The 21,845-nt window shown below is 45.0% G+C and overlaps 1 protein-coding gene across 1 annotated transcript; it reads right to left on the reverse strand.

Moving 5' to 3' along the window:
* Window positions 1-936: 936 nt before the first annotated feature.
* On the reverse strand, window positions 937-20,310 carry LOC119455382 (uncharacterized). The gene is made up of 4 exons (XM_037716779.2): window positions 20,164-20,310; window positions 12,530-12,589; window positions 5,057-5,092; window positions 937-1,294 (listed from the first exon to the last, which is right to left on the reverse strand). The coding sequence occupies exons 1-4, from the start codon at window positions 20,240-20,242 to the stop codon at window positions 1,107-1,109; spliced, it is 363 nt and encodes a 120-aa protein (XP_037572707.2). The 5' UTR covers window positions 20,243-20,310; the 3' UTR covers window positions 937-1,106.
* Between the last annotated feature and the right edge of the window lie 1,535 nt (window positions 20,311-21,845).

Raw genomic sequence — 21,845 nt, forward strand, 5'->3', positions numbered from 1 at the left:
TCTCGTTTGGATAGCAAAGTAGCATGCATCCTTCTTTTTATTTTGTTTTTATGCTGGCTTCACGAAGCTGTCCCTTTAGCTGCCTTTGTCAGCACTGGAACGAGACTTAAGATGGCCGCTGTCAGTTTAGCTGCGTATACTTAGCTTTCTACGGCGAGTATTGGATAATGGCCGTAAACTACGGCAGGGTCGACGATTATGTGAAAAACACGCAGACATGACACCATGGAAACATTAAGGGAGTTAAGGAAGCCCTTGAGGTGCGTTTTCAGGCTGATAACGATAGTTTGGACTCTGCCGAGGAGCCGAGGAGCGCACGTGATGCAGCTGATAACGTCCCCTATACTTTGGCACTTTGTTTGAACGTGAGGGCCCTCGAATATTTTCGAGCAAGTTAGGGGAAATATCAGCGTCGAGATGGCAGACATATTCGCGAAGTGCCGGCAAACAACCTTAGTGTCCCGAATAAAAATACAGAAACTAATGCTTTGAATCGGGCAAGTGCAATAAATGGCTTTTTTTTTTTTTTTTTTTGTCTGTGAGATTTCATTTTAATACACGAGGGCACTGAGAATGAACTTCTTTTCTTTGGTGGCTTGTGTTAACGCGAACTTATGATAATACAATTATCTTGGTCTCTGCGTGTTCGTCCTAACTACAGTGTGTTGTATTATTAATTTTTATGATTGCGCTGGCCTCTTTAAGGTCTCGCACTCCCTTGAAATTGCCACTGGCATGAGCTTAGGCTAACCTCTCTCATTTTCTAGAAATAAAACTCCTCCTTTTTCCCCTGCATCGTAGTGTTGAGAGTGTGCCGTCATACCGGGGTTCGTAAGCAATTATCTCACAATGCCAAATGCTAAGTCCTCGTGCCATATATTATCGTTTGTGCGCAAGTGTCGTTAAATCAAGCTCAAAAACATAAACTGAATCAAATGCAAAGTTTCTTCATGGTTCTCTTGTTTTTATTATTATGAATATTTGTGCAAAAACCATCCGCTTTCGTTCTTCGTCTCCGTCATCTCCTCCAGCTTCTATGCGGGCAGCGTCGTTGCCCGGGGTTCTCAGCGGCGCGGTGTGCCCGCAAAGAGCCGAGCTGCCCGTCCTCAGACCATCATCCTGTTCCTCAGCAGTTGGATGAGCGCCTTCTCGAGTAGGGCCACCCTGTCGAACCTGGCCTGGGCCGGGAACGGGGGCAGTGCTTCGTCATCGGTCGTCTTGCGCAGCATCTGCATCACGTCGGGGGAGACGCCGCCGCCAGGGGCGCTGCCGTCGTCTGAACGCTTCCCGTGGCCTGTGCAAAGGTTAAAAGCATGGGCGCGTGACTACGTCTAGCACTAGCAGTAGTACTACTAGTAGTAATAGTAGTGGAGGGAGGGGTAGTAGTAGTAGTAATTAGACGTAGTAGTTGTTGGCGTGCTTGCAGCAGCAGCAGTAGCAGCAGAATAGCTGTAGTCAGTAATGCAGATGTATAAGTAATGGCGGAGAGAAGCAGCAGAAGTAATTTAATGTTTTCGCTAGGAAAAGATAGACAAACCCTACACAGACCGGTCGCGGGCATGTTTGTTTCATCTATTGGTCAACATCTGGGCCCGTATCCACAAAAAGAGTTTACGCTAGAATAGTTCGTCAGAGCAAATTATAACAAATCATATGTTATTAGCGATGTCAGCCGACAAGTGGCAAACAGCACTTTCGTACGAAAAGCTTTGTGAATTCAGCCCCTAAATGCTAATTTTACCTGAACTAAATATTGGTTAGCTTTTGTGCCTGTATGAAGATATTTTATCCATGCCATGCAGCCTCTGTATGACACAATGCTCTAAGTTTTAGGCATACCAATAAAAAATGCCGATCGACCATTTTCACGACGTACGACGACCCTTGATGCGTCGCTACATGCCATCACAAGTGATGCCTTTATGGACTCATTTCAGCCCATTACTGCAACGTTCCGAAATTTTCATGAAGTTTTTTTTTTTTTTTTTTTTAGAAAACGGATCGCCTTCGCTCTCACTTTTTGTTCTGCGTCAAAAGCTTTGTGTATGGCGCGATCACCGCCAGCGGCAGGAAAGTGCACTTTTGTTGATCTTGGGCTCAAGCCAGATAATCAGTCCAGGCTGCATCCATGTTGCTGTTAAGGTTTCCTTTCCGTCTGCATGTTGCCTTTAAGGCTTTCCGTTCATGCAGAAGGAACGTGATAGGTTAATTATACAGTTCCTACCCTTTAATACAGTCCTTACATTAAGGAGGTAGCCCTAAATCCCGTAATAATTGCTTCTCTCTCTCTCTCTCTCTTTCTTTATTTCTCTTTACTCAAGTGTTTATCGCCTTACGGCGTTGTCAGTTCCGATCTTTCGAGGACTTGATCTCTGGCGATGGTCATGTGCTAACCGAGAAATGTTTTATGTTCAAAGTGGTGCTAAATGGAACTTCATTTACCGTTCTATTCGGTGCCCAAATCACCGTCGCTGCCGCCGAGACCATTCACTGTGCGCAGATAACAATAAATGACGAATCAAATGAGCAGGGTTCTTAGAAAGTGCAGCTAATTGCCTAAATGTGAGTTAGAGTAATGTCGACGGGGAGTTCAGCAGGTAGTCGTTTATTTGTTCACTTCGACTTTTTCGCAATGCCAGGCATGTATGCCCTCCTTGCGCAATGACTATTTCTGACAATGAAAATCCACTTCACCAAAGAAACGATACTCTTTTGCCTTGCTTTTCAATGGAAAAGGACGCCATGCCCATTCAGTACAGGTTCGTTGATAAAGTAAGCCGATTTGCCCTATTTGGGTAGAGAACATAACGCTGCCTTTTGTGAGGAAATTGCCCTTTCAAACATAGCCGCCCTTGCCACTCCTTCCAGAATTCCAAACAGCCATCGTGTTCCCAATATTATTCCTAGCGAGAACTTAAGACGCTTTAATGTTATCTTTGATAATATATTTCTGCCTCTCCTTGGTCTTGTATCACACAACGAAATGTGCGCGAAGGTCGGAAGGAAGACTTAATTTTTTTCTTGTTCAGTTTTTCTTCGCAGCCGCAACTCGTACACAAGTTTGCATTGTAGAACTAGCTTTAATGCCTCTCACCCATTTGATGTTTTCCTAATTAATTAATTCATTCATTACCCCTGTTTTCTTGTAGCGGCATACCTATTGCGTGTCTTCTTTTTTTTTTGTAACTTTAACAATTCCTCTTTTTTAACAGCCGGCGGTAGAAATCATAATTCTTTTGCCTGAGGTAGATTACACGTGGAGGCGGAACGTAACTGCATAAATAATTGCAGTAAATACTTAGCTATATATATTTTTGATAACAATAACTACTTGTCTAAACGCCTAACAGGGTGTTGCAATTGAAGCCGACGAGTTTTCAAGGAACGTCTACTTTTGGAAGGAATCTTGAAGCTAGCTGCAGCTCTGACCTAGGCGCCCTCAAACTTACAGCATAACGTTCCCCTTTCTTCTTTAACCAAACACATCTTGAAAGTGGCAGGACAAACTTAAGGGAAGGACCAATTTATTTCGTTCTACATTTCAGAACAATCATCTTGAAGCTGGCGCCAGCCTCAGGACTTCTAAATAAATGTGTGTTTCAAGAACTAGCGGCTCCAATTCGTTAATTGCAATATCTTCCCTAAAATGATTAGCTTAAAGTGCAATTATTGACACTTTGTTATTATTCAATCAAGCATGATTTCCCGTGTGACTAATTGCGTGCCTATCCAACCAATTAGTTTCCAGGAGCGGAGTGATTCTATCTGCAACACGTTATTTTAAAATTCCTGCTAAGAATTATCCCAACTTCTGTGCACACAATTATGCACGCCATGATAGTGCAATAATTGCAAAAGCACTGATCAAGATAATGCTTTTTAAAACGGCTCGTAAACATTTTAAAATACGGCTGATTGAACCGGCGCTGCAAGTTTTAATAATACGTGTAAAGTGTACATCTTACAAGTGGCTGGGATAGGTTCTTTCCAAGTATAGTAGACGTAAAACAGTTGTTCTCTTATCTGTAATTCATGCAGGGAGTTCTCAAATGGAGGACACCTTCTGTAAACTAGACAGAACTCACTAAGATAAATAAAGTTTCAATTACTCAATACAGAATTAAAAATCACAATCCGTTCTGCACTTGCACAGCACTGCACGCTTTAAGTGATTCTGGAGATGCAACAAATGTGTTTAAAATACATTTCAAATGATTTCAAATACACAGACTCACTTAGACTCTGTATAGAAAATGAAAATAGGCATCCGGTATAATTACCTAATACTTTATTCTATCGGGGTAGCACGTAAGGCATCAACATGGTAATTTCCTACACCCACTAGTCGAAAATCTATACAACACTATAAAATCTATTCTAGTGCTATACTACATTGAATACTACATTGAATTCTAGTGCTATACTACAGTGCTATATATACTATATAGGTTATACTACATTGAAGAATCTTTTTATTCTGCTTAATACAACCTTAACTTCCACGTTTCTTTAAAAATATATCTTTCGATACTTCTCCATGAGGCTTGACTTTGGTTTTCTTTTTTGCCACAATTTATTAGAGCAATGTACCCACTTTATGCCCTGTTTGTATTTTGTTTTCGATTTTTCACCGTGTATGTATTGAATGGATCCCACAACTAGCCGCTGGCTAGGGAGCCAGTACCTAATTCACAAAGCTTTCGGTTCGTAAGTATTACATTCCATTGGTCAGATGGCTTCATTAATAATATGTTCAGCCTCAGGATCGGCTGAATCTTCTTACGAAGAGTTCTATAACACGTCATTGTGTATACGGGCCCAGATGCTTGCGCACTTCTGTATGATCATATTTCTTGAATAAAAGATGATGGTAATAAAAATATTCGGTTTTTATAAATCACAGTCATAAGCTGCAAACAACGCAGCTTGCAGAGCAGAAGCCCGAAGCATGGCTCTCGGCGCGGCTGACACACTGCACGCATGCCATTGGCTTTGTCCTTGAAAGCGTTATTTATTGATGGATGAAAAATTCAGAACACACGAGCGCAGTGCTTACCTCCAAGACACGAGTGGCCGTACAACTTGCAGCTGTCTGTGGAGAGAGAAGATGCAAATAATCTCGTTAGAATTCACTTCAGCACGCTCGGTATGACGTTCGGCATCTTGCTGCCGGTGACGAACGATATAGATTGCGTCACAACGTCATGCTTTTCAAGATGCGGTACGCGAAGGACTTAATTATTGAAGCGCGATGGCTTTCCTCAAGACCGCCGTGCACTTAAGATAATCTGAATAGGACGTGGCGATGTGCAGACGGTCCTAATATTTTTCCTCCAACGCAATGCTTACAGTTTTTCAGCCAGTATTATGTATACATGAGTAGAAGCTCAGTAATCATGTGCAAATAATTACCAATGACCATACCAATTCGCGGTACAGAATTAAGTATCAAGATATGTGCGCCGGATTTCACTTTTCAACTTTCGAGCGAGATCCGGTGCATTTTTCAACGCTTTTCATACCATTTCTGTGAGCTATCGTTATCACGTGCATTTTGGTGCGCACAAGAGCATTTAGGGTGATGTGCCTGCTACAATCCTATAATTGAGCGCTGAATCCATAAGCGCTTCGCTCGTAGGAATTGTTGACCGTCATCCAGCAAGCTCAGTCACTAAGCATATATTGTCTATCGCAGCCTCTCGTGAGAATGCAGGTGGTGCGGAGCATCTAGTAAAGAACAGGCGCGGGCCAGTTGCGATAGCGAACGTATTATTAGCGAAGGGAACCAACGAATGACAAACAATTCGTACGAGCACAGCGGATAGCGTAGCGTGCAGATTTCCTAAGTTCGAAATCAACAGAATATGTAACATTGATGGCTTTGGCGAGCTGGTGCACAGGGGGAAGGTTAGAATAATTATGCTATGCTCAGAAACGATTGGTAGGGCAGTAGCAATTTTATCCAGAGAGTTATATGCGCCTTCACTATTAGCAAAGGCAGCCAACTAGTTACAAAAAGTTTTTACGAACGCAAAACTTGGGAATTCGTCCCCTAATTCTTTCGCAGTGGATAGTTTAACGCATACAGATATGTTCCAGCCAAATCTTCAGAAAATCCTCCTTTCATGGCCTCGCTGAGCTACGTGAGTCCTACGCCTGTTGACTCCTCCGAGGCAGCGAATTCATAGACATTTGATGAATCATCCACGCTAACAGGGACTCCGGAACCGGGAGGGGGGGGGGGCGGAGTGGGGTCCGTCGCCCCCACAGGTTGTAAACCAGTGGGGGCATGCTCCCGCACCCAAAGCTGCCCCCCCCCCCCCCCCCGCCTTTTGTTCCCTCCCACCACCCGTGAGGCTAGCGACTCATTTGACTTAGGGAGCCTACATACAACAGCGTTGCATGTAGGCTCTCCCGACGTTGACTAGTTAAAGGGTGCTCTCTCTTCCTTCAACAAACGAAACAAAATTTTCTGGAAGCTTGTGAATTCTGAGACTCTCTTTTTCAGTGCTTATTCTGCGTCGAGAGTGCTGCCTGTTTTTTTCTGGTTCAACGTATCTTCCATCCTTAAGTGGCTCTTAAGGAGGGGAAGGCACACACTCTATTCTGCAGCCCTGGCAGGAACACGTCTCAGCGCCACCACTTCAGGATGCCTCTCGTTCTCTCCCTTTTTCCTTGCCTCTATCCAAGCCCATGAAAAGCAAGAAGATAACAAAGGTCGGCGTAAGCCTGTTTTTAGAAAAGCACGATTTAAATCATTAACATATCGCTCGCGAAGCTTGAAATGTGCGTTTTATTCCGATTTGGCGCAAACTGCCTTGGTTCCGCCACACGGAATGACCGTATTGAAAAGTGTAAAGGGAAAGCGTGGCCCACGGTCGTGTTGCAAAAGGGTTGCGATCCAGAAGCTTGTTACCAACTCGTCAGGGATGTCACCTTTCAAGCATACGTTAATTAAACCACAATCCGGGGATTTTCCAAACAGTGCCGGACAGCAGAATTAACCGCACATTAAATAAATCACGCGTTTTTGTGTTTTATTATTAAGGTATTATGCTACATGAGCTCTCTCTCTATGTATATATATATACATATATATATATATATATATATATATATATATATAGAGAGAGAGAGAGAGAGAGAGAGGTGAACTACACGATGCGACATGATCCCACAGACGTCGCCCCCACACATCAGATATACTTCCGGAGCCCCTGCACGCTAATCTACCAGGCTCAGGTCTCCCAAGCACGTAAGGCTAAATCCGGCTGTTGCACCACCGCCAACTGCCTTCTAGTATTTGTCGATACTTCTAAAGACATACAGAATAACTCTTTAGTGAACGTTTTGTGTGCATCAAGCCATTTTCTAGGCAAACCACCATGTTGAGAAGTGGTGTCACGTTGGGAAATGGGGATGCCCCTTTTTACATTGCTGCCATTGACACACCCAACAGGAGGTAATCTATAAACATAGCTTTAAAAATAAGAAGGACGTTAAAAAATAAAGACAAGATTTTTTTAAAAATTTGGAGCAAGGTATTAAAATCATCCCATCAATTATCACCTTTTCGCTAAAAATGAAGTGTTTTTGGTAGCAACCAGAGACTTTGGCCCAAAAAGAAAGTTGACCAACACCGAAACTGAACCTGGGCCTTCGTGTTCAACCACCGAGCTATCTGCAGTAGCGAGTACGACTGGTCAAATCTGCAGAACCACTGTGTTCAGGTATCGAACTTAGAATAAGAAGAGTCTGCGCCAATGCAAGACGCACATACCTCCAGAAGTATCGGAAACACGAAAGCTTACTTGTTTGCTGCCTTTAAGCATGAAGCCGGGAACCACAAAATGTCTTGGTTCACAGCCACTCCGAATCTCCCAGTTCAATTATGTGAGACCGCGTTCAGGATCGGTGCTTTCGGTGAAAACCGAAAATTACATGGAGCACTTATTTCCGAAACTGAAGTTTTAACTCATCAGCGTTCATACTTGGAAAAAAATTATGGAGAATGAAAAATAAGCAAACCGACAATTCTTCTCCAGAATTTGTAATTCAAAAGTGCTATAGCAACTGAACAAGAATACTTGTACCATAATTCTCAATGGCGCATGCTGTATTTGAGTTCGCGCGATACGATCATAAATTTACTTTAAGCAAGCTGAGAACTAAGTAAAAATGTTGGTTTATACTTGTCATGGTTTAGTAAGAAATTGGTAATCTGCGCAAATGATTTTTACTATGCTTAGTAAGCGTCAGCAAAGCATGCTCTTTTCTGTAGGTATCATGTAGTTACTTAGCAAAGCTTATTGTCAGACTCACCGAAGAAGAAAAAACATCAGTAAAGTATGCGATATTTTTTTAATTAAGAACTGAAAATTAGTGCACCTATTTATAAGCTTGTCGAAAATTATATGGGAAATTTACAGGACAAGCATTAGTGTAAGTGCGACTTCCAACTACTTTAATTGTCTTTTTTTCTTCAGTGCGACGAATACGAGCATGAATGTGCTCGCGCTTTCCCGTCCTCTTATTTGCAATTGCCCGATTCACTCTGGAACTGACGATCCGATGTAACGAACATCAAATAAGTTCAATGCACCCACTCGTTCTGCCACTTTTTCGTTTTACGTCCACGAATATTCTAAATCACCTGTTCTAATCTTCAATGGCACACCACTTTGGTGATAGCGCCGTGGATGGGCTACGCATTCCACATTAATGTAACCACTTTGCTTCGACCTCACATAGACTCATGTCTTCTTTTGAGTCAAACATTTTGCTGTTACTTAAAGTTTGCTGACATTTATCAGCAGCACTTCTAATAATATTGATATAAATGAAAAAAAGTGACGAGCCGGCGATTACGAACCCCGGTGTCAGGTGCGTGCTGCGCTGTGCAGTTTGCTCCACACATTGTTAGTTCGTCGCACGGTTAAATTCAGACCCTGCAGCGTCCTATCATTTCCCCAGCCGATAATAAGTATAATTCAGAAGTCACACTCATTCTATAAGAAATGAAATAAGCACTCGGCACTCGGTAATAGTAATAATAAGCAATCGGTAATATTTGCTAGCAAGGAAAACAGGTTGTCCATCAGGGTTCCAGTTGAAGATGAGGGCCTTGTGTTTGCCTTCCTGCATTTTTTTTTCACTTCGTTTTTGCTACCCCGCTGCTATACCACTACAGTCTCGCCTAAAGCGCAACAAATCCCGTTACCACCGCTGTTGCAAGAACATGTGCTGCCGTGATAGGAATATAGCAATTAACCGTGCCTTGCTCGCTTCGGTCGATGCCATTGGCATATTTCAGCAGGTAGGTAACAATTAAGCTCTCCGCGCTAATCGGAGCTTTCAGTCCTTGCGATTTGCGTTGGCACAATCACGAGTCTGATTACACCGGCCTTCTCACCGCTCATAATCCACATGACTGACGAGTGAATTTCGCACCTACTCCTCAAAGAGAAGTTGAGTTACGAAAGCTGTTCCACTAATCGGCAAACAGACTCCTGCAAGAACGCTGTGACTTTCTGTGTCTAGTTATCAAAATTCAGCGGCACCTCAGATTGCTGAACAGCCTTCTCCCATAAAACTATGTGGCATTGGTCTATGTTCGCTCCACGTGCGAAAAAAATAAGTGTTGCGCAGATCATACAGCCGCAAAGAAGAGATTTCCGGAGGTTCCCCAGTAATTCGTCAACAACGAACACATCGCGGTTGCTCATTGCATGCATCAGACTGGCATCCGTGCGCCTGAAGAAGGAAGTTCACAGTTCGCCAACATGCACGGCAACACGGTGTACATTGAAAAGGCATCAGGAGAACAATTTAACCTGACCTCGATCGCCTTGCATTCATGGAAAGCACGTCCTCGCCGTGGCCCATACAGCGCGAGCAAGTGTACGCTGTAGCCGAGACGGTTCGCGACGAAGAAGTGAATCTTTGTAAACAGGGTTGCCACTCGCAACAGATGACCCCCCTCCCCCCCTCCTTCCGCACAACGAAGTTAGATGGTGCGCGCCACGACAGCACTGCATCAAGGCGGAGGCGAGGACATTTATAGCAAGGAGATACAGAATAAAATGAGGTGATTCACCGTTACAGATACATAGCTCCTCTTTAAGGCGACTTTTCCACTTTATTCTTGCAGTGTCACTAACCTGCTCGCACCTCATAACTCCATAAGTCTAGATGTTTGCTTAGAGTTCTGCCATTCAATAAGTTGATAAGCTCAATAAGATCGCCTCGTAACTATTAAAGCCCTCACCAAGGGATGACCAAGAGACATCTTGCCACGTGTCTCGTGCGTTATACGCTTGTGACTCGGAAGGTGAGGTTAACCCCACCTAAAACATACTCTCACGTGTGAGTAATGTGAAAAACAAAGCGAAAGAATACTGAGCACAGGAGATGTTACAGATCTACATCTCAGTTTTATTCCTAGCAAAAGTGAACGGGTAGCAACAGGTGAAGAACGCACGTTTAAACGTTGCAAAGGATAATCGCCAAGCCAATTAAATTACTTCAAAATTTACTACAAAATATGTTCTTTTTTTTTCTTTTTATTATCGCGATGCCTGACAGGCCGCTTCACACGATGTCACGTTTACTGCACCGAGAGAAAATACACAACATTCACATGAGCGCCAACGGAGTGACAGGCACCTGCATTCCACGTGCCTTGTGCCGACTTTAGGCACTCATGCATGAACGTGCATGCGCCTTCCGACAACGGCAACACCAAGAGACAGACCTACGTGTGGTCAAGGGGCAGGAAATTCATCATACTTGAGTACTTCTGTGAAATATCAGATCTCGGCACTCAGTTGATCATTATTCGGTGTCTCTTTTCTGGCTCTTATTAGCGAGGCTTACTACAAGATGTCCTGAATGGTCCTTGACCCGCCAGTTTATCGCTGGCATTTCCAAGAGTTCTTGGTCGGCCCCTAACTGCTCATGCTTAGGAGCACATACGTGAGGAGTAGGGTAAAGTGCAGAGGCGGCAGTCTACCGCCGATACAAACTGTGCAGTAGGTGTGCGAGACGGACAGTACAACGAAGGAGTGCAGAGGACTCAACTGGAGGAGAATCCGGGTTGGGGTTACGCTACGTCAAGGAAGTGAGTAACAAGGGCACACGGACACGGCGGTGCAAGACACACAGGGTGTAGAAGTGGATGAAAAGTTTGGAGTCCCTTACACTCACCGGTCGAAGCCTGCGCCGCTGACGAATCATGGCCTTTGGCTGGAGGAACAGGGTATACAGACACGAGCTGAGCTTAGACAGCCAGAGGGACGCTTCGAAAAATTCGCTGCCCCATTTACGCCGCCGTATACTTGAAGGGAATCAGACACGTCCACCCTGCTAAACTTTGCTGTTCAATTTGTCGCCGTACGTCACAGAGGTACCGACTCGACAGTCATGTCACTTCATTTTGTGCTCTTTTAAGCATGGCTCGAAATTTGTGCCGGCCTCTTGCTACACACCTCGTCAACAGCATTTATTTTACGTTCATTGTAGTATGAAAGATTCACCCAGCCATAACCTGCGTTGCGTCAGCCCGTCTCTATCGTAAGCCTGCAAATTTCCTAATGTCATCAATCCGCCTGAGCCTTTTTACTTCCTCGACTGCCGCTTCCCTTCTCTAGGAACCACGACTGCTGCTGTAACAGACCACTGGGTATCTGCTCTGCGCCCTACACGACAAATCACTTCTTAGTTTTGATCTCAGCTGGACTATCACCATTCCTGGTTTGTTCTGCAACTCATACTGCCATATACCTACTTCTTAACATTATACCAGCGCGATAGGCATCGGTACAGTGTGCCTATTCTAATGCGTGTTACATAAGTGGAAGCGCCAGGTGTCCATAACTTTTCCAGCAAATCGCTGGCAGGTTTATCCTCAAATTTTGTATAGTCGTATTAGTTTGCAGCGGGTTCAGTTTAATACCGCGGTTGAGAGCATTACTCGCCTGTTTCGCTCCCAATAAAGCCGAAGTGCACGTCGTCTCCAGCGACATCACAAAAAAAAATGTAGGTTTTGCTGCAACAGAAAAGTGACGCAGCTCTGTTAGCGCTATGGCGGAACGCGTTTTTCATCGTAGCAGTTACAGATGACGCCATCTTTAGGTTGCACCGAAATCGACCTCTGTTTGCATCACAGTGCAGCTTTAGCGTGAGCGAAACAGGCAAGCAAAACTCGCAATTGTGGTATTATGCTGAACCCACTGCAAGCTAATACGTCTGGTAAAAACTTTAGGATAAATTAGACAGCAGTTTTGCTAGAAGAGTTACGTACACCTGGTGCTCCAATTTAGGCAACACTAACTGTACATATTATATATGTAGATAAAATCGCGGGACTGGTCAAGCAGAGGAGTATCCTGCTTTCGAAAAGCCAACGACCACTTGCGCATTTAACATTCGCGTGCAGCTTTTTGGGTCAAGTCCTGCAGCCGAAATGCCGATTTAGGCTAGCGTGTAGAGCTGTTTAAGCGTGGCCCCAGCATCGACAGTCCATACTTACTATTCCGCCGTAAAAGCGTGATGATTTTCTTGTCCCGCACTCCTTCTTCGACTGAATCACCTGCGAAAGGTCGATGAGTCACGTTGCTATAGGCGCTGGCGAAACAAATAAAATAAGACTACGCGCTCCGTACCATCTGCGCAAGCGAATGACCACGTGGGTTAGCTATTACGCTCTTTTCGTGTCGAACTACGGAGCAGATAAAGCACGCCTCAGTGCCGTGATCGCTGTAGGCCGCCTAAATTCGGTTGTCAAACTGCAATCGCTCAGCATCAAGTTAGCTTTAGGAAATTACAAATGGGGAGGGAAGTGCAGGTTTCCCAACGCTAGTGTATACCGGGCTTTACGACAACTTCTATCTGCTAGATATCTAACGGAGAAAATTAGATTTGTTCCAAGGGACTGCTGCGAGCCTTCACATATTCAAGGTCCCAAATAGTTGGCCGAACTGTGGCGCAACGGTTTCAATATCGGACTTCTGTGCTAGAGGTCCAGTATTCGAATGCGCCTGTCGGACAATTTTGACAATGTTTATTTAATTGCGTATAAGGGAATACTTTCTCGAAAATGATTAGTTCATCATTCAGTCACGAAGTCGTATAAAGTGAGAAGGACGAAGTTTAGGCAAATCCGTGTAGTATGTATCATTCTCCCGCTGGTTTGCAGCTTGCAACCTGCCTGCAGCTCCCGTCGGCATTGGCGGCACAGTTCCATTTAGTAGTTGCATGGAACTCTACGAGCCCAAGTGACGAATGTTAGACGCTGAAGTAACCTGACACATTAAGGAAACGCAAGCACACGCACACCGCAATAAAAAAGAAGCGTACCGGCGCTATATGTTGGGATATATAGGAATTCTACGCGCATGCGCAGCTGCGACAGTCAGAAACCTGAGGTCGGAAAAAAAACATCTCTTTAAAAATCCTTTCAACCCGTCGCAGTGGAGATTCATGTGGGGCTTAAGGAATCAGCCATGCATAGCCTCTTCTTCACATACCGAAATAGCACTCCCGCCATCAGTAAAATATGTTATTCTCTTCGGGCCTGCATTCACAAATGCATCTTATGCTAGAATTCTCTGTAATAAAGAATTCTAGCCTATCTTTATGATGGACATGTTATTAGCGGAGGCGGCCAGCCACTGGCAAAGGGAACTTACGAACGAAAAGCTTTGAGAATTTGGCCCCAGGTCTGTCTACTATTACAAGGATTGGCCTTGTCAAACACACAGGACTGCACGTAGACCAAGGCGCTGCTCGATGTGCGCACAGTCTACTGGTGCAGTTCTCTACTCCTGCGACTGTCAGCCTCGATAGAGTATAGTCTATACAACGGTGAATATTCAGCGACATCAGGGTTCAAATTCACAAACCTTCTCCTTCGCAAGTGCCCTTTGCCATTGGCCGGCCGCCTCTGCGAATTTGGTGAGAATGTTTTCTTACGAACAATTTTATTGTAAGAACGTTTTGTGAATGCGGGCCCTGAACGCGTAGCTGCTCTCGGGAATGAAAAATTTCATAACGACCGTAAGAAACAGTGTCAGACGTCATCGCGCGAAGAAAGTTGGTGCACTAAGGAACAATGTGGCGCAAAAGTTATTCGCGGTAGCGCATTAAACCAGGCACTTATGTACGCATTGTCCTCTGATATGCACCGTGGCACTTCAAGCCTGTGCAGTCTACGCTTTCAGATACGCTTCTTGGCGTGCGAGGACCTAAATATATAGTTTCGTATATAGAAGCAGAGTTTACAAAGATTTGTCAGCCACCTCGGCTTGCTGAAGAGAGCGAGAAAAATAGATAACAAAAGGGGCACGAAGCTTAACCAGGCTGAGGCCGGTTGTCTACCCTGCACTGGGGAAGAGCACAAGCTGTAGCATAAGAACTTTTTTTTTCTGGACATTGAACAAGGTTTTCTAAGTGCTAGCTTTACAACGCTTGGACACCGCACTAGCTTGCAAGTGTACAACTATATTAACAAGCCTAAAGCGACTAAGTGCCCGTACGATGCACGACGCAAAAAAAAATTGCTTTATGCAGAACTTTTCTAGAAACAATGGCCTGTATACACAAAATCGTTCTTACGCTAGAATTGCTTTTAGGAGCAGGCACCAGCCGATCGCTATCTTGAGCATATCACCCAAAGGCGGCCGGACAATCGCAAGCAGCATTTAAGATGGAAAGCATCGCGAATTCGACCGCTAAGGCCGGTGCTCGCGACACTTCTTACATAGAAGCGTTTCCTTACCGGGCGAAGTTCGGCCAACTCTTTCAGCTTGTAGCTGCTCTCATCTGAACGCGGCTTCCATTAGATAAAATTGCAAACAGATCCTTCGTTCGTCGCTCGCACAGATGACAAATAACGACGTAAAGTCACAAAGTTTCATTTTCGAAATCGAATTACTTAATTTTACACAAAGAACTGTGCAGAACGCAGTAAAAAACGAACTAGTCTAGGCGGTACTGCTTCCTCAGGCTTTTATAATAAGCTATGAGCAAGAACGTTATTCGTGTCGGCTCCCTGTCCAGGGTCTCCAATTCGTATTTAGATCTAGATCTCATAATATGCTTGTGTTTTGTTGGTCTTCTTCAGCTGTGTTCCTTACGGTGGTCAGCAGCCGCCGCAATGGAAATAAACGAATAAAATGCCGAACGCACAGGCCATAGCGCATAATTGTGATAACATGTCATATCCGGTTTCTTGCGCTTTAGCCACGAACATTTCACACTAGAGACTTGTCCTCTCTAGCGCCTTATCAAGATAATCGATGCCTTTGGCGAGCGGCAGTTCGGATCTCGTAATATCTCGTCTCCGTGGTAGCGTTATTTCCCGTTAATGTCGCGGTTCGAACGCGAAGTCGTTGTCACCGGTCTCGAACACGGCGATTCTCGCTAATCTGCGCAATTGTAAATACCATGGCCAGATAAGAGAGTCGCCGGTGTTATCGTCCCTGAAACCCCCTAGGAAGCACACCATCCGCCGTAATGGTTCGCATTCAGTTACGGAGAAAACTTGTGCCAACTACGCTTCAGTCGACATTTTTTCTCCGTAATAAGGACGTGATAAGGACGTGAGATAAGGAAGCGGGAAGTTGCGCGCAATCCGTTCGCCGAATTCACCTGGCCTGTACCTCGTCGGTACACGTGAAGTGCTGTGAGCGACACTGACCAGCTTGCTAGCATCTTCAAATTCCCTCGTTGACTCGCCTAGCCGCAGCCAAAGCGTAGATAATGCCAGAAACTTCTCTCTCTTGTAAACATTAGCCATTGTGCGTGTCACTTTCGTCACCAGCTCTCAGTACAACGCGCGTCGTGTCTTATTGAGAATATAGAGTGCTCTTGGGAATCTACTGTACTGGACCGAAGCTAGTGCGCGTGCAAACCGTCAAACCATATTTTCGTATACTTGGACAAAATTTGGATCGCTTGCCTGCAATACCCCCAGAGAGCAAAAGTAGTCGTCTCGATCGACAAGCTATGCGCATTTGTTCACACTCGTCTACGTGAAGTTCCAAGAAGATATTCTCGTAACATTCCAGAAGGCCGACTTTGTATTCGCAGAATTAGCTTAACATTTCATTCACTGTTACTCTTGATGAAGGATAGCGATTACCGGATAGTTGGCACACAGTGATTGTGTTCATGACAGAAAGAAATACACTAAAGCAAGAAATATGATTTTATCAGCCTTTTGGCAATGCATTAGCCACCATATCTTGGACAATGTTCCTTGCAGAACCGCCAGCTTGGGCTCTCAATTAAGGATTCGTGACCATTTCATTGCATGGCAACACGCCCAGTTTATTTGTGCCACTTTCAAGTGACTTTGCGAGGTCATTTAGTCTATTGGGCATCGATATCTCTCGCTAATTGCGCCAAGTTTATAAATATGTGGTGTTTTAAGTTCCCCAAATGTAGTCGAACACTGCGCAAATGACAAAGTAGTTATGATCTGGCCTCTTGGCTTGTAAAGTCAACACTCCTGCAGGTATGGTGTAAACGTAAGGCGAAATCATCATTAAATAGGCTGAATGATTCTGTGTAGCAGCACTGGTCATGAAATTGGACATTACATTTGCAATGTGGCTAATTTGGTTGGGATACTTTGTAGCGACTTCAGCTGTTACACTTTTTTTTTTTTCATTTTTCAATGCCTTGTGCAATAAACATTTGCTTTATAGACTATTGCGATCATGATGTTAGTAGACTGACTCGTGTGAAACACCATTACGGAACTACATGAGTTCACTGGCGCGCATAATGAGGTCTACACACTAAATATTGTCTGCAGGATATGCGTCGAAACCATGTTCTTGTCGGTTATACTAAATATCTGACACTGCTGCCCAGAAGCCGGCCAGCAACATGCAATATCGCCAGTTATTTCGCCGTGCGGGTGTGTTTGTTTTCGGCCTAATGATCATCAAGGGACGAAGCAGTGCGTATCCATTAGCAACACCGTGCATTGATGACACGGGACCACGTTTTTCTGTACGCTCAACTTCAGATAACCCAGTGGCAGTTTCCGTGGCAGTTTCAGATAACAAAGTTTCACTGCTACACTACAGTGTCCATCATATTCAGAATCTGCCGTGCGAAAAGGGTGGAAAAATAGCGCAGTGCTTCACTGTGTCGAGCTGGGTATTCCTGAGTGCGCAAGGGCAATCTTATCGAGTCACTGCCCGGCTGCACGTGTTTCGACACCGTCTGGTGGGCGTCTGGCTTCATTGCCTCTTCTGTGAAGTGTCAGTGTGCTCGCAGGGGCCTGTCCTGCATGACACAATTCTTTCTCCACTCAAGAACGCATAGAGCGCCTCTACAAGCCGTGGGTCCCAGTTTTGGATACGTGATTCATTTTCTTCTGGCCGATGTGACAAAATTTACATCGCTTTACTAGAGCATTTAAGCGTGGCATTGACGATCTACCATTGCCTTTACTACTTCCCCCAAACTGCGCATGTGTTACGAACCCCGAGCATGGACACCCGGCGGTAGGTGCCACCAGTAACGGCACAGTGGTAGCGCTATGCTAAACTACTCTAATGACACCGATAAGCAGTATTTGGCACGCGTCACATAGGACGTACGCTACGCAGTCTGAAGCCGCATGAATTCACTTTGGCCTAACGTAAGTTTACGACGTCTGTAAGTACTTGTGAAGCAAGCTGTTGGAGTAATTACGCTATGTAAAACCTCTAGCGGTTTTCTTTCTTTTTTCCCCCTTTTGTGCGTGTTTGCCGAAGTACCTAGGTACGGCACCACGAAACCCAGCATGTATTGCGATGAAATTTTGATATAGTAATCAGTTTCACAAGTACTTATAAAGCATTCAAATTTGGTCTACAAAAGCAAATGTGCCAATCATGACCGTATAACGGCGCATTCCGCGTTTTTTTAATGTGTTCTACAGCCACTACGTTATTTAATTGCTGCTAGAAACAACTTTGAGGAATTAAAGAAATAATTGTGCATTCCTTGAGGTGCGACACATCAGAGAGTGTTGCCATCTGATTTGCAAGGCCTTGATTAGACTTTCGTAGACGTTTCGCTCTCTATACGAATGCCAGTCATGATGTTTCTTTATACGGACGACAAGCCTGTCGTCCAAGGTACCACAGCAGAGACGTATGTCACAGAAAATCTCTGCGACAATTTCCTAAATCAATTCCAACATAGTAATGCTTGGCCCCTCGCCAGTCAGTAAAAAGTGGCTTTTAATTTTACCTTGCGATATCTGGAATTCGTTCAGTATTCAAACAACAATAAATAGGCTGAATCGGAACGATGGTAATCTACCGACAGTCTACGCAAGGTACCTGAATAGATTACTACAGCGAACCTTTAACCTTGATGTTCTGAGCCTTGTAGCTTAGAAAACACGGCTTTCGTGTGGTAGCCAAAGCGTCAACGCCTTTGACAACACCACTTTGGTCGGTGTTGTTGTTTTTTAGATGCCAATCATCATATGCTCGGGGCTATGTCACTCCCTCCATCCCACCGCCGTGCGGCGTCCACTTCCGCTTCCAGTTCCACTTTCGCTTTCGGTTCCACTTCCGGCTCCGCTTCCGGTTCTTCCGGCTTCCGGAGAACGCTTCCGGCGTTTTGCCCGAATGATCCCCCGGTGCTTCGCCCACTCATCATCATTCACTTCGTCCTCTCATTCACCTCCCGCAACGCCGCGATGAGTGCCACGGACAGCGTCAGCGTCAACGCCAGTGTCAGCGCCGTGGACAGCGCCGCGCAGAAGAGGGCTCGAGCCGCTGCCACGAAACGGCAGCGGCGACAGGCCGATATGAAAACTAATGGGAACTTGAGTCGGACCCCATGGCTGCTTCGCATACTACTCAGGGTTCCCCTACGGGAAGATGGTGTAATTTTTTTTTCTTATATGAATTCTTCCTCGCATGCAACGAAATAGCAAGTGAGGTTTAATCAAGTTGTGGTCAGCGTTTTCTTTTCTTTTCTTTGTTTACTCGGTGTTTTCGTCCAGGCCACACTGCTTGGGATAAGCCAATAGACAATTTAAACTTGATGACGACCAGGAAAGGCATCGCCATGGACGCTGTAGTTTGTAAAACACACAAATGTCTTCAGGATGTCAAAATAAGAGTTTGAGATTTAAGAACTAGCCTCCAACAGCCTACCTATCAAGAACGTCTGCACACAGTACTACACTTGAAGGCTTTGAAACAAAATGCCAGGTCAAAGCGTAACCGTGTCTTTCAAGTGCTGCAGGGAAAAAAAGGGCGATTCCTTTGCGACGAAACTCTATCCTAAATGACTCTGAGAATGAAGGTACCAAGTAGTCACCAAATTAATATCACCAGAAAATTATTTACTGCGATGCTAAATTTCTTGACGTCATGCGAATGATGCGTTGTATAAGGGTTGAGTCACATACAGAAGAATTGCAATATACAGAGACAACCTGCATATTTGGCGGCTTCAGCTTTCTGGAATGGGCACGGGCGATAAAGTGCAGTACGATATCAGAGGCCAAACTTCGGCGAATGCTTCATTCTGTCTTGCCGGTTCTAAAATTACAAGAGGAAATCCTGATCCACACATTAAAACAGTCACGTGCTTTTGTAAAAACTCTGCTGTTTAGGAGGTTGCTAAAGATAGTAAGAAATATGTCTTCTCACGTTGTTCAACCATTTACACCCATTTACGGAGTGTTGAAGACCTGACGACACAATACTGTTTCCCTAAAATATAGACCCAAAGTCATGAATGTTTATCCCCAACTGACAAGCTAAACGAGCCTGATGGAGTCTCACCATATGCGCCGCTTCAGAACGCATACTGTAGAAGAAATGAGTGCGTGCTAGTGGCAAACGCTCATGATCGTGCGCAGGAGGTTTGTAACTTCGCAGCCAGGAATTATCACATTGAACCCGTATTGACCGTCGTTCAACACAGCGTAGTTGTCCTTCTGCACGCAGCCAACATACCATATAATTTTCATCCACATCATTGACAGCCTTGTCATTTTCACCGACAACGAGGAATAATACCTTCCCGACTGCCTCGTTTTGCACCTGTCCACGTCATCCTCGAACCTGGGGGTTGATCAAAAATGGTTCCTGACAAGAAATCCAGCTGAGCTTCGCGCCAATTCCCCGGTTCACTCACCAAACGCTGCAGAATAGGCGCTGGCCACTAGCACAGCCAAGCACAGCAACCAGACGGACATGGAGGACTGGAGACACATGCTCAAGGAACTGGCGCTCTTAGCGGCCGACTGGCGGATATCCTCCAGTCGCCGTTCGGCAGTCCCTTTTAAGCAGTCGCCAAACCCCCTCGTCATTCCATCAAGAGGGGTCGACTGGCCTGTCCATTACCGTTATTACGCAGGTACTTTGAACGCAGCTTCGGTGGCCAGTGGAGCGAACGCCCGCAAGACCAGCCAAGCGCGCGTCTCTGATGGCAAAGATGGACGTGGATAGCGCAGCGCAAGCGCGAGTCAACAGGACGTAGGATCACGCCAAGTGGCTCGCCAGTGGCGCCGAAACCACCGTCGTAACATGATGAAGGGCCGCACTTTTATTTAGATCAGAGCAAACAAGCGACCTCCATTCTTTTCTGCTCTATTCGGCTCTCCCAGCCACTCTGTGGCCCACCGCGGTTTATGCTTGCTGGACCGGCTGGCATATTATAATAATGAATTGGGAATCAGCGGCATGGAGCTATGTCGGGGCGGAGGAGCGCCACCGTCTTGACGGACACTTCAGATGGCACTAAAAACAAGCCTCCCTCCAGTCAAAACAAAAAAACAGAGGAGCAGCCATGAGCATGCAAACAGCAGGTTTACGTTCTCGCGTTCGATAAATCCGTGTGTGGGCGTGCAACCTTGCTGACCCTCGTTCGTTAAATAGATTAGGTACATTAATGTGTGTACTGTTGTCGTTTTGCTGGATCTACGAATATAGCAATATAATGAATGCTGCCGCTGTGCCCTGCTATCCTCTTTCTTTACCTACACCGGGGGAAGGAGGCAGGAGTAAAAAAGGATGTATGCCATTTGTGCCAGCGTTTATCATAATGAACAGTTACCGCAGTTCATTCACCGAATTTCCTGAGTGCCGCATGTGTCTATTTCTGTGCAGCCCCTATACTACACAGTATCATAGGTGTTGTAGCTCAAGCCGACCTCTCTGACTTTCTTCAAATAAACCTCTCTCTCTCTAGGTGTTGTATTTCACATTCGAGGCCTCCTACATAAGAAAAACAAAACACAGCTCGTGTAAGAAAATAACTGATTTCACTACTTTTTTTTCGTTATCAGCAAAATCATTCAATTAGCATATCAGACTGCACGTAATAGAGTCGGAAAGCTAAATAATGGTCTTTGTTTTCTCTCGAAGACATCTTTTCTGATTTGCTGCGCGCGTTTTTGAGCGTTAGGAGACAGCTGGAAAGGAATAGGCGAAATAGCCGTTGGAATAAATGAGACATTGTGGAAATGATAACACGGCGATAGCACTTTTCTCCGGCTATTTCTGCATGACTAAATTATCCTGAACTTTTCTACAGCTTAGGCCACAATGCCAACGACACGCCAAAAGCACAGAGCTGACCAAATGCTTATCAGACATCCAGAGCCCAAAGGTCTTTCGAGGCCGCAATGTGATTGTTATTTGATAGTTTGGCTGCACAAAAACCATCGTACACTGCAAGAAGTAGTCATGCTCTGCCTAACCAGGAATGCTAATCAGGCATGCTTAATAAACATATCATTCATAGTAAACATTTCGGAGTTTAAGGCAAGCTACTGATGACCATTGATCTCAACTGAAATGAAAGCATTACGCATA

Source organism: Dermacentor silvarum, chromosome 6 (assembly GCF_013339745.2).
Source record: "Dermacentor silvarum isolate Dsil-2018 chromosome 6, BIME_Dsil_1.4, whole genome shotgun sequence".
In the NCBI taxonomy this organism is placed as follows: Eukaryota; Metazoa; Arthropoda; class Arachnida; order Ixodida; family Ixodidae; genus Dermacentor; species Dermacentor silvarum.

Coding starts and splice junctions, on each gene's coding strand:
- LOC119455382 (XM_037716779.2), bottom strand. CDS start 20,242: ATGTGTCTCCAGTCCTCCATGTCCGTCTGGTTGCTGTGCTTGGCTGTG. Junction 5,093..12,529: donor CACGCTTTTACGGCGGAATA/GTAAGTATGGAC, acceptor CTCTCTCCACAG/ACAGCTGCAAGTTGTACGGC. Junction 1,295..5,056: donor CGGCCACTCGTGTCTTGGAG/GTAAGCACTGCG, acceptor ACCTTTGCACAG/GCCACGGGAAGCGTTCAGAC.